This window comes from Taudactylus pleione, unplaced genomic scaffold (genome assembly GCF_031769625.1).
Source record: "Taudactylus pleione unplaced genomic scaffold, aTauple2 ptg000731l, whole genome shotgun sequence".
Classification (NCBI taxonomy): Eukaryota; Metazoa; Chordata; class Amphibia; order Anura; family Myobatrachidae; genus Taudactylus; species Taudactylus pleione.
In genome coordinates this window covers 1,802,848-1,815,972 of record NW_028285133.1, presented here as the reverse complement: position 1 = coordinate 1,815,972, position 13,125 = coordinate 1,802,848, and the positions used below count along the sequence as shown (strand labels likewise).

The 13,125-nt window shown below is 48.3% G+C and overlaps 1 protein-coding gene across 2 annotated transcripts in view; it reads right to left on the bottom strand.

Annotated features, from left to right (window-relative positions):
• The window catches only part of PMFBP1 (polyamine modulated factor 1 binding protein 1), a 139,667-nt gene that overhangs the window by 36,100 nt on the left and 90,442 nt on the right, over positions 1 to 13,125 (bottom strand). For both annotated transcript variants that reach the window (XM_088456989.1, XM_088456990.1), the window contains exons 15-26: positions 12,835 to 12,981; positions 12,495 to 12,641; positions 11,197 to 11,376; positions 11,019 to 11,102; positions 10,684 to 10,851; positions 10,416 to 10,499; positions 4,479 to 4,646; positions 4,174 to 4,395; positions 3,837 to 4,067; positions 766 to 996; positions 219 to 341; positions 8 to 134 (exon numbers count right to left, since the gene is read on the bottom strand). In XM_088456989.1, the coding sequence (XP_088313115.1) occupies positions 8 to 134; positions 219 to 341; positions 766 to 996; positions 3,837 to 4,067; positions 4,174 to 4,395; positions 4,479 to 4,646; positions 10,416 to 10,499; positions 10,684 to 10,851; positions 11,019 to 11,102; positions 11,197 to 11,376; positions 12,495 to 12,641; positions 12,835 to 12,981 (1,912 nt within the window). The remainder of the gene's footprint in view (positions 1 to 7; positions 135 to 218; positions 342 to 765; positions 997 to 3,836; positions 4,068 to 4,173; positions 4,396 to 4,478; positions 4,647 to 10,415; positions 10,500 to 10,683; positions 10,852 to 11,018; positions 11,103 to 11,196; positions 11,377 to 12,494; positions 12,642 to 12,834; positions 12,982 to 13,125) is intronic.

The following is a 13,125-nucleotide window of genomic DNA, read 5'->3' as shown; positions in this document are numbered from 1 at the left end:
GCCTCACCTTTCAGAGTGCTGCTCCTCTGCTCTCTCTCCTTCGCTAAATCCAGTTTTACTTCCAGTAGAAGGTTTTGATTCCGTTCTGTTTCCTGCATCTGTTTCCGGACTTCTTCCTCTGAATGGCTCAGTTCCTGCACAAAGTGTGGTGTAAGGTTAATGCACAAAGAGAACAGAAGTCACTGGAGGGTATGAATGTAACAGAATCATTTACTGACCTGTGTCAGCTGGCGAACTAGTCTCTCCAACTCTGCGTAGCTGCCATCGCTGCATCGGTGAGAAGCTTTGTAGGTGGAAAAGTCTGTCTGCAGTTTAACCAGGTCCTCCTCCAACTCCACCACCTATCATAGGACAGAAACCACTGCTCCATAGGTATAAAGACACTTAAGCAGGTCATAGCTATGGGATACTCCATATTATCAGTATGAAGCCACTAGAGTGAGTCCCTGATGGTTATACAGATTACTGTATGTGGGCAGCACATCCCAGTTTACTAGTCTGTACACCAAGCCACCATTGCAGATTATTAGACCCACCAGGCCACGTCTGCAGGCTTAAATGACAACCACGGGGGTGTGCAACGTCTTCATATTGTAGAGACTCCTGTAGGCTTTTCACATATCTACAAACAGCTTATGTGCTTGTACAGACCCTTGTATGACACTCGACGGACATGTTTGTTTCTCTTTAGACCATATGTTTATAGATCTTATAACACCCATGTCCAGGCCAGCACAGAATTATCTCCAGGCAGCCTGCACTCACCTGGTTCTGAAGCCTTGCTGCATGCTCTTGCACAGACTGCAGGATCTCCTCGCTTTCTTGTGCTCGCTCACGGCTTGAACTCAAGTCCGTCTGTGTTGCCTGAAGTTCGTGCGTCAGCTGATCGATGGCTTCCTCGCAGCTCTCCAGCTCGGAACATTTACTCTCTAACTCCTGCTGCAGAACCAGGAGCTCCCCACGCAGCGCAGAGAGACGAGCATCCCGCTCAGACACCTGTAGACATGGAATTATTCAAATATTACCATCAAGGCATTAAATGTGAAGAGGGTCCTGGGCAGACCTGTGCTGTTACAGCAGAGGCGACTCAATGCAAAGCCTGGCTGGGCAGCAGCGAGGAGGGGCATCTGCCCTCCCGACTGACAAAATTTGCACTTTTGGGGCTGGGCTTTCTGCAGCCGGATAATACATGGCTGTGCCAGGTGGCTGCGTGACAAGGAGAGGGTGCTACCCAGCAGTGGCCAGGCAGCATCCTCTGCTGCTCTTTTATACACAGAAATCTTATAAAAATTAAGATAAACGCCCTGAAACTTAACATTCTTTATCGCCGCTTTTTGCAGTAACTTCAGAATGGGTATCAGGACTACCTATCATTGCCCCCTAGCCAGGACAGCTACTCCGATAAGCAGCTACTCCGATCAGCCAAGCAATGCCTATAACCTTTACTGTAACTGCTATTAGCAGCGGCAAATGTTTACACTGCCGGGTTCTGCCCAGGAAACGTTACTGCGGCCTTAGGTTATGCATGTACACACTAAGAGAGGCAGAGTGTTCTAATTGGATCCCTCTTTGCACCCTGGGAGCTTCTTCCATGGCATTACGTACTGGAGCTCCGAAAACTTTACAATCCGGAATCTTTCCTAAACCTGACAGCCTAGCAGCCCCCATAGGAATCTGTGAGGGCTACTTCTGCTGTTGGAAATGGAGGGAGATATCTGAGATCAGAGATATCTGCTGCAGACCCTCCATGGAACATTCATGAGATGCTTAATATTTGTGGATACTGTTTTCGGAGAATATCCCGCAAATATATGATAAATAGGCCCCTACATCTCTAATAAGCTTAGTATAATTAGTAATAAAGGTAGCCTAACAAACAATAGGTGACAAGGCACACACATTATTGTGCAGGGAGTGACCATGCATCGGAATAATGACTATTTAGATGTATTTGCATAGAGCAGTGGTTCTCAAACTCTGTCCTCAGGACCCCAAACAGTTCACATTTTCCGGGTCACCCAGCAGATGCACAGGTGTAGTCATTACTCACTGGCACATTTTAAAAGATCCACAGGTGGAGCTAATTATCTCACTTGCAGTTCTGTGAGGATAACAGGAAAACATGCACTGTTTGGGGTCCTGAGGACCGAGTTTGAGAACCTGTGGCATAGAGCATAGTATGTGAGAATAGTTTGATGCGGAGAGCACACAAACCTTAGTAGTGTGCATGGGTATAGAGGTGGCCAAATTAATTATTCAGGCAACTAGATCATATTTTATCAAATTTCATAAGCATTGCACCATGCACTGATAGTCATTACAGGTGGAGTATCAGGGTGCGTCGGAATTGCAGGTGTACACTTTCTGCGTTGCATGAATATCTGGGGACAAATCAGTAACTGATAGAGACATTCAGCATTGGGGCCAAATGATTGGATCGCATGATGTGTATACTCCAGAGGTTCCCAATCACAGTCCTCAAGACTCCCTAACAGTTCAGGTTTTAGAGATATCCATGGTTGAGCACAGGTTATTTAATTAGTACCTCAGTCAATTTTATTTAACAACTTGTGCTTAACCATGGATATCTCTAAAACCTGAACTGTTAGGGAGCCTTGAGGACGGCGATTGGGAACCTCTGGTATACTTAGTATATTCTGAACTGCACACGGCATGAACTCCAGGAACACTACTATACACAGCACCTTTTCTGATTAAACAAACAGGTGCTTCCCGAAACGCGTTACATGAAGTGATTGGGTGTCAGGAGACAGATTTAATCATGTGGATAAGCACCTTGTGAAGGATTAAAATGTATCCAAATAAAACTATAGCACCACTCCAAAGGAGGCCCTGGATTAGATGGTACACGTGCGCCCTCTTGCTGTAGCTTATTAGGTAGAAATGGGTACAGGCGTGTATGCAGCTTTGAAGCCTGGGTTTCAGTTGAGTTTTGTATCTTTGACAAGCTGTAATTTGGAGACGGCAAAGGGACAGTTACAGAAAGGTAAAGGTGCATACACACAGGACAATTTTCTCCCCGAACGAAAATCGTTCTGTGTGTCCCCGGCAGGGGTGTGCTCAGTGTTACCAACACTGAGCACAACGCTGAACAAAATCAATAACGATTTTGTTCAATGCTGGGCTCCCTCCCTCATCCCCGAACATGTTCAACCTGACATTATAATCAGGTTGGACAGGAGGTTTGGGCAATAAATGGCAACTACCAACTACAAACGGGAGCACGCATTTGTAGTTTTCGTTCATCATTGTACCACAGAAACAGAACAATTTTTTTAACGATTTGTCGTTAACGAGAAATCGTTCAAAAAATCGTCCCATGTGTGCACACCCTAAGAGACATGAAGTGAGAGGAGAGGGTAATTCTCACAGATGCATTAAGTTGGGTACACACTAGACGATATGTTGTCAGATTCCCACTGATCGGAGCAATATATCGGGTACATCCCCTAGGGTGTACCCCTGAAATGCCCGCTCCTGCAGGTCGCTAGCAACATCATTCGTCAACCCTACTGCACGGCCAACGGAGGATGTCACCAATAATGCCATGCTGTATGACACGTAACTCCCCCCCGTTGTACCCGGCACTTGCTGCACGCCGGGTCCAGTTGCCGGCAATGTTGTGCTGGGTAAACATTGTGTACCCATCATTAGAAATAGACTTGTAGGGGGGGGAAGCCAGCAAAAAGGAAGATGCCATGGTGATATAGCTTTCTCTATAAATATTCCAGTGTTGAATTCATTGGTCAGTTGTACAAAACAATAAATATGGCCAATACATATTTGTATATTATATTATTATTTATTGTTCGTACCTCTAGTTTCATCTCTCGTAGGTCATCTTCCATCTGTCTCAGACTGGCCTCCTGTTCCCCCACCCGGCTCACACAGGCCTGGTACTTGCTGCGGTAAAGCTCCATACTGCTATTGGATGAGCTACATTGGCTCTCCGCGCTCACTGCTCGCTCCTCTGCGTCCCACAGATGTTTCTGGAGCTTCTGCGCTTCTTCGTCCCGTTGGCGCAGCTCTGCGTCCCGCTGAGACACCTGGGAGAAGGCCAGAAATGATTACTCATCATGTGACAGACTGTCCGATCATCATTGTACCCACATTGTGAAATCTCATTAACAAAATAATAATAAAATAAAATACCTGCTCCTCGAGCTGCAGCTGCAAATGCTGTGCAAGGGTTAGGTCCTGCGAGAGTCTCTCCACTCTCACTCTGTAGTGCTGAAGTTCCAGTTCCTGCTCCTTGTGTCTATTGCTTACAGATTCCAGCTTCTCCTGCAGCCGCAGAGAATCGCTTCTCAAACAATCTGTGTCTACCTGATGAGCGTGTCTCAGTGATGAGAGCTGCTGCTGTAGCCTCTGGACCTGTTACCGGGAAGAAGGGTCTCACAGATTGCACAGAAACGTTCCCACCCTAGTCGTTCTACGTTTCCCTCTGTCACTCTCACCTCAGCGTGATTGTCCTCCCTCTCTTGTTGCAGCCTCTGGATAAGGGTTTCATTGTCAACGCCTGTCTTTTCACGTTCTGAGCAGATCTCCTGGAGGCTTTGGACATCGCTCTGCAGGTTCTTGAGCTTGGACCGAGCATTGCTCAGCTCTTCAACGCGTTCCGCAAGCTGCAAAACGCATGCTATGACTTATTATACACGGAATTCATGCCGTCATTAACTAATGCTGTACAACCATCGCAGATCATTATAAAATGTTTCCTTGTAGGTGTGACCTCACTATTTAGTTTTAAGGTCAAACCGGGGACTCATTTCTGTAGAAGCTTCAGTGACCTCCTACACTGTGGGTCTGATTCAGAGAATCAAACAGTGGGCCTGATTCAGAGCCGCTCGCTCTGAATCAGGGCCGGGCTTTTTTTCTTTTTTGGAGCGGCCTCTTGGCCACTCGCATAGCTGTGGGCTTGCGATGAGACCCTTGTGGTAGGGTCTCATTCATCGCAAGCCCCAGAGCCGGAAGCTCTCCACTGACATAATTCGTGATGTCAGTGGGGCCGCCACGAAACGGCAAGCGTTCCCTCGGGAACGCCTCCGTTTGGGCAGCCACCCCCCCCCGGCCCGCCCACCAAAGGGGGCGAGCTGTCACTCAACATCGACAGTTCGCCCCTTTTGGTGCGAAAACCTGGAGAGACGGATTGCCCGTCGCTAGCCGGGTCTCGCGCATGCACACGATGGAGCCGGCTCTGTCGTGCACATGCGCTGTGGGCCACCATCGACCCGGTGGTGAGCGCTCAGCGCTTGCGACTGGGTCTGAATCAGGCCCAGTGTTTCAGACATAAGTCAGTATCCAATTAGCGCCGATATTTTTTCAGGGGCAAAAAACAGGGATTTTTCACCGATAATCCCCATTTTTCTAAGTTTTTTTTTTTTCTCACCCTACAGATGGGTCCACATACATCTAGTCTCCTGGCGCGTTAAACAGCCCTTCTAGTCGCGTCATCCCTTGGCGTGACTCAGTAGCGCTGAGCGTCTTTTCGTGCGTGTTACAACCGCTGACACTGTAATGTAGCATTTTGCATGCAGAGACACCCGCACTCGCTCATAGGACAGACATGCTGCACATCACTTCAATCAGCAGAAGCTGCTTGTGCTATTTATTCACATCGTTGTGCGAATAAGACGCATTTGAAGATAAAAAGATGCTCTGCGCTACCAAGTCACACTGAGCTCCCGCGTTATGTGTGGCGCGACTTGTAGCACACGGAGGATAGATGTATGCGGGCACATCTGTATCTTATTTGTTCGGACGAACAAGTAGGATAATTCGCCTGAAAACACATAGGTCCACGAACTCATCACAGATCCTATGTGTTTTCGCCATTGCGCTGGCAGAAAAAACTGCACTTTTCAGGGATAATTTTTCAGGACACATCAGGTCCCGAAAAAAAAATCCCCGATAAGTGCTGGCGTCGGGCCGGACTTCGGGGCTACTGGATAGTCCCAGGGGATGCATTAGCGCCCGAACAATGTCCTGGGCTAATTGGATATCGCCCATAGTTGGTAATACAGCCGCTCTCAAAGTAGCGGTTGCGGGAATATGCAAATGCTAATCTCGGCCTTCCCTTTGTGCGGGACGGTGCGATGGAGAGTATCTGCGTTGAGACGCCCACTTCCAGGCTGTGTGGTCTGTGCACTTGTGATTGTAAACACTCCAACATCGGTCGCAACATCGGTCACATGCTCAACATTTTCAGTAGCCTAGAGTCTAGAATCTGTGGATTTGCAATTTGGAACACTGCAGCGTTCCCAGACACGCCCCTGACACTCCCATAACCACGCCCTGACACTCCCATAGCATGCCCTGACACTCCCATAACCACGCCCTGACACTCCCATAACAGGTCCCTGACACTCCCATAACACCTCCCCCGACACTCCCATAACACCGCCCCCGACACGCCCATTATTATTATTATTATTATTATTATTATTATCATTTATTTATATGGCGCCACAAGTGTTCCGCAGCGCCTTACAAAGTACATAGACAAAAAAGTAACCATTGACTTACAATACAATACAGGACATGGATAAACATTGCTATATTAGTGACATTAACGCCCGCATAAGCAGCCAAGTGTTGGTTGCCCTAGTTGCTAGTAAGAGATAAATTAAATTACGGTAGGGAGAAGCACAAGAGGGTAGAGGGCCCTGCTCGAAAGAGCTTACATTCTTTAAGGGAGGGGAAGACAAACAGGAGTGACACAGAATGGGGTGGGCCGGGAGAAAGGAAGATGTAGCAGCAAGTTAGGATGAGAGCTGGAAGGCTTTAATGAAGTAGTGGGTCTTAAGAGCTCGTTTGAAAGATGGTAGAGAGGTGCAGAGTCTGATAGGGAGTGGGAGGGAGTTCCAAAGGTGAGGAGCAGCACGGGCAAAGTCTTGGAGGCGGGAGTGGGAGGAAGTATTCAATTGGCATGAAAGGTGGCGTGTATTAAGTGAACGAAGAGGGCGGACAGAAGAGTGAAGGGAGATGAGATCAGAGATGTAAATGGGAGAGGAATGGGTGAGGGCTTTGTAAGTGAGTGTAAGAGCCTTGAACTGGGTTCTGAAAGGGAATGGGAGCCAGTGGAGGGCTTGCAAAAGAGGGGAGGCAGATGTAGAGCGTTTGGAGAGGAAGATGAGCCGAGCAGCAGCATTGAGGATAGACTGGAGAGGAGAGAGATGGGATTTGGGGAGGCCAGCTAGGAGAAGGTTACAGCAGTCCAGTCTGGACATGACCAGTGAATGTACAAGGGTTTTGGTAGCATCCTGGGTGAGAAAGGGTCTGATCTTGGAAATATTCTTGAGATGGAAACGACAGGACTGTGAGAGGTTCTGAATGTGTGGTTTAAAGGAGAGGGAAGAGTCCAGGATGACTCCAAGACAACGTACTTTGGGGCTAGATTAGATAGTAATGTCATCTATTAATAAAGAAATAGTGGGACATGATGATATGTGGGAGGGTGGGAAGACTATCAGCTCAGTCTTAGACATATTAAGTTTGAGAAATCGCTGGGACATCCAGGAAGAGATAGCAGAGAGACAGTTGGAGATACGAGTCAGTATAGAGGGGGAAAGATCAGGTGAGGAAAGGTAGATCTGAGTATCATCAGCATAGAGATGATAATGGAGGTCAAAAGAGCTGATGAGTTTACCTAGAGAAGACGTATAAAGAGAGAATAGGAGAGGTCCAAGAACAGAACCTTGGGGAACACCTACTGTAAGAGGCTGTGGGGGGGAGGAGTCGCCATGAGAGGAAACAGAGAAGGAACGGTCAGAGAGGTAGGAGGACAGCCAGGAGAGAGCAGTGTCACGTAGACCAAGGGAGTGAAGGATATGCAGCAGTAGAGGGTGGTCCACAGTGTCAAAAGCAGCAGAGAGATCAAGGAGAATGAGCAGTGAGTAGTGGCCCTTGGATTTGGCAGCAAGGAGGTCGTTGCTGACTTTTGTGAGGGCAGTTTCAGTGGAGTGGAGAGAACGGAAGCCAGACTGAAAAGGGTCAAGGAGGGAGTGGGAGGAAAGAAATGTGGTGAGGCGGTTGTAAACAATACGCTCAAGGAGTTTGGAGGCAAAAGGGAGGAGAGAGATTGGACGGTAGTTAGAGAGAATGTTAGGATCAAGGTTAGGTTTTTTAAGAATGGGGGAAACACGGGCATGCTTGAATGCAGAAGTAACAGTGCCAGATAAGAGGGAGAGATTAAGGAGGTGGGCAAGATGGGAGCAGGCAGAAGGAGAGAGGTAGCGGAGGAGGTGGGAGGGGATAGGGTCGAGGGGAGAGGTGGAAGGGTGGGAGGACTGGATAAGGGCCTTAACTTCCTCTCCAGTCACAGGGAAGAAGGATGTCAGAGTCTGTAAAATGGATGGGGAGGGGTGATCCGGGAAAGGAGGAGGTGGAGGGCTGGGGGACTGGTTGGATATGATGTCCTGACGTATGGAATCAATTTTAGATGTGAAATAGGTAGCAAAGTCAGTGGCAGAGAGCAAGGAGGGGAGACGAGGAGTAGGTGGACAGAGGAGGGAGTTGAAGGTGGAAAAGAGACGCTGGGGATTTGAGGACAGGGAGGAGATGAGATTCTTGAAATATGACTGTTTAGAGAGGGAAAGGGCAGCACTGTAGGATGACAGCATGAATTTGAAATGGAGAAAATCTGCCTGAGAGCGTGATCTTCTCCACTGTCGCCCGGCGGTTCGTGAAAATTTTTGCAGGTATCTGGTGCATTTGGAATGCCAGGGTTGAGGTGTGAATTTGCGAGGGTGAGTAGTGATCGCCGGAGCAACAGAGTCAAGAGCAGAAGTAAGGGAGGCATTGTATAGGGAAGCAGCTTGTTCAGCGCAGGAGAAAGAGAGGATAGGGGAGAGAAGTGAGTCAAGTAGGGAAGAAAAGAAAGCAGTGTCGATGGCTTCAATGTTACGTTTAGTGATTGTGGCTTTCGGAGGTAGTGGAGGGGAAGGAGAGAGGGATAGGTTAAAAGAGAGGAGGTGATGGTCAGAGAGGGGAAATGGGGAATTGGAGTAAGCAGAAATATCACAACGGTAAGTGAATACCAGATCAAGCAAATGCCCACTCGCATGGGAGGGTGAGGAGGTCCATTGGGAGAGTCCAAATGAGGAAGTGAGGGTGAGTAGTTTGGAGGCAGCAGATTCTGTGGGGATATCAATAGGAATATTGAAGTCACCGAGGATAATAGAGGGAAGGTCTGAGGAGAGAAAGTGAGTGAGCCAGGAAGCAAAGTTGTCAAGGAACTTGGAGGGAGGGCCAGGGGGACGGTAGATGACAGCTACTCTGAGGTGTACTGGTTGGAAGAGGCGTATAGCATGAACTTCAAATGTGGAGAATGTAAGGGATGGTTCTGATGGTATATGTTGGTATGAGTAACCAGGGGACAGAAGGACCCCAACACCACCACCATGGCGACCCCCAGGCCTGGGGGTGTGGGAGAAGGTGAGGCCCCCATAAGAGAGAGCTGCAGGAGAAGTGGTGTCAGAGGGTAAAATCCAGGTTTCAGTAATGGCCAGGAGATTCAGGGAGTTGGAGATGAAAAGGTCATGGGTGGGGGCCAGTTTGTTACAGACTGATCTGGCATTCCAGAGGGCACAGGATAGAGTGACAGAGTTGATAGGAGAGATGTGAATGAGATTATCAGGGTTGCAATAGCGTGGAGATGAGAATACTTTGGGAGACCGAGATGAATAGAGTGTAGGGATCATGCGTGCTCCTGTGTTAGGAGGGGACCCTGTAGGAAGTGGGCAGGGAGGGACATTAAGGAGACGTGAATGAAAGTGGGGCGAAGTGACAGGGAGATAAGTAAGGGAGGAAAGATTACCAGTGGGGTAGTAGGATCCTTGGGGGGTATAAGAGAAAGAAAATGGAGTAATGGGAGAAGAGGGGGAGGAAGGCAGAGAGAGAACGACACGCCCCCGACACGCCCATAACACCGCCCCCGACACGCCCATAACACCGCCCCTTTTTGCGATCACTTTAGGGCACCTGCCAGTCTCCACCACTCATTCGCCCAGGGCATAGGACACTTGGCTTTGCGTGTGCGCAGTAAGGGATTCCCAGACATTTTTTTGAGCATTCGCAGTAGCAAAACATCGCTCAACTGTGTATATACTGGCACTGCGACCATCTCTGAATCCGGCCCTAGTACCTTGGAGACTACACTGTGGATTTCCAAGTAAGGTCCCCTGTGTGTTTTCTCTACCTTCAAAAGTACAATGAATTATCATCTGCAAAACGCGTTTGGCTTGCTGATGATATATAGTTGTGTCCTTGTGTTATACGTTTTGTATGAACGCCTCTTGTAGCTTTATAAGTTCATACAAACTACTTTTTTTGCATAAATGTCCCTTTTAACAAGAACTAATACAACTATTTCCCTGCCCAGTCCCCATTCGTACCTCGTTCCGCGCTTGCTGCAACTCCTGCTCTCTAGCGATCAGATCTGTGCGGAGGCTCAGGATCACCTGATCCCGGCTGGAGACCTGGGGTAGTGAAGCAAACAACAGGCTGGAGAGTAAATGGTGGAGTCTTTGAGTCACTCGAGACAGGTGAGAATGAGAAAGTGACAGAACCAGATATTTAAGAGGGTTTTTATTTTTGGGTAGGTGTGATAGAAGGATAGGCAGAGGCGGCAAGTCATACAACAGACTGCCTATATCCTATGACCTCTTTCTGGGCGGTTTTGTGCTTCTCGCTGATGACCCCCAGATCGCGGTCTAGTTTCTCCACGTTGCTGGTCAGCTGGGAAACCTCTTTGTCTTTCACGTTCCGCTCCTCTGTCGCAGCTGCTAGTTCTTGCTGCTGCTGCTCCAGCAATGACTGGCACTGAGATAGCTGGTCAGAAGGAAAGAGACCAACAATATGCACAATAATCCAGTCACTTCCCCGTCATGCAGTTCTGGTTGTATCCCCGCCTTTACCAAGTGCAGTAATGTTAATAATATGTCAGGTGCCCCCATTCTGCTTGGCCTGATAACATAGGAAATCTGACTCTGACGTACCTGAGCCCTGCAAGCTTCATACTGTTCTCCTAGCGTGGCTAGTTCCTGCCGGAGAGTCCCAATGGTTATCTCTCTGTTCTGGACCTGTGGACATAAAGTAAGAGGGAGAAGTTGTTTTATAAAAAGCATCCTGGACTAATGCTAGAACAGGATGTTGGTGAATATGTGTAACACTTACCTGTACATCTGCCTCTTTGCTGCACGCTTCCTTCTCCTGTTTAGCAATCTGCAAAGCATCATTGGAGCTTTGTAGTTGTTCCTTAATGGATTGGATTTCGGTGTCTCTCCTGGTTATATCAAGACGCAAAGACTCTGCCTGCAGAAGGGCCTCACTTAGTCGGTGATCACTGTGCGACACCTGAGAATGCAAAGACTTAACATGGTGAATCGTGAACAGTGGCGTCATTTGGTGCCCAAGGCAAGATGAGAAGTGCCCCCCCCCCCCTCGTGCGTGCGCTGAAAAAAAAGTGGGCATTGTCACATGTCACAAGCGGTGTGGTCACTTAAAAAATGGGGCGTGTCAACATGACACACCACAGTTTATCGTCACTCTGGAAACATTCATTTTCATTCCATATGCACCTTAATGCCACCAATAGTACTGCCCCTTATGCATTGCCCCTAGTAGTAGTGCCCCTCATGCAATGTTCCCTGCAGTAGTGCCCCTTATGCAGTGCCCCTTGTTGTAGTGCACATTATGCAGTGCCCCTTGTTGTAGTGCACATTATGCAGTGTCCCCAGTAGTAGTGCTCCTCATGCAATGTCCACTGTAGTAGTGCCCCTCATGCAGTGCCCCTTATGCAATGCCCCTTGTTGTAGTGCACATTATGCAGTGCCCCTTATGCACTGCCCCCTGTTGTCATGCCCCTTATACATTGCCCCCAGTAGTGCCCCATATGCAGTGCCACCAGTGGAAGACGGTCAACAGAGAAGAAAGCACTGGTAAGGAAAAGGCCAGTGGCAGAGATGACAAAGTTCAATGGAAAGAGCACAGAGGATAGGTGATCCACAGGAAAGTGGCAGAAGTAAGAGGATGATAAGAGGAGAAGATCAGGTGGCAGAAAAAAAAGAAGAGAGCACCAGGGGAAACAGGAATACAGAGGAGACCAGCAACATAAATGAGGAGTGGTCACCGGCAGAGAGGACCAGTGGAAATATTCAGATGTCCAAGCGGAAGAACGGTAGCACAGAATGGCCCAATATAAGGGGAAGAGCAGCCAGAGAGAGCACCACCCAGGGGAACAGTAGCAGCAGAGAGGAGGAGAAGAAGGTCCAAGGGGAAGAACTGGTGGAAGAAAACAAAGAAAAGTCCACACAGGTATTAGTTAGGAGACCAGTGGTAGACAAGCAGCAGAGAGAACAGCTGGGCAGAGGCAGAACCATGGGGAAGACAGGCAGCAGAGGAAGGGGACCTGAGAGTCATAGAAAACGAAAAACATAAGGATAAACCAAAAAGCATCATTCATTTCCAGCTACCTCTTTTTGTAGCTGGTGGACCTTGCTTGTTAGGGAGTCTCTTTCTTCCTGTATCACAGAGATCTTCTCACACGCAGTCTCCTGCTCAGACTTACAGGTTGCCAGCTGGGCTTGCAGTCTCTCTGCGGCTCTAGTCTGTGACTGCATCTATAAAAGAGCCACTTGAAAATTGGCAGGACATCTATAGGTTGTACATTGTACAGATTATAGCTGGCTGCAGTTTGGCCAGATGTTCCACTCATTGACTTTATCATGATTTCTTGACTTTCACCGATGCTATAGCCTACTTACAGTACAACTAATGCCCACTGTCCAGGACTTGCCGTAGTGATCATCTAACCTTATGTTCTAGATCCTCCTTTTGGATGTTTAGGTCTTGTATCTCTCTTTGCAACCGGAGTACTGTCTCGGACAATGAGGACTTCTCAGTGCGACACGAAGACAGCTCCTCCTGGAGACTCTTCTGCATGGACTCCAGCTGCTGGACCTGGGAAGGAAAGCAAATGATGAACGTATGGAACCGGCTGCCCGTTCTTATTCCCTTAGAATCCAGTATTGCTTAGGTTGTTGTGTTCTAAGCACCTGTGCGCACCTTACACCATTCAGAATCTCTGCTCTATACACAGTCACA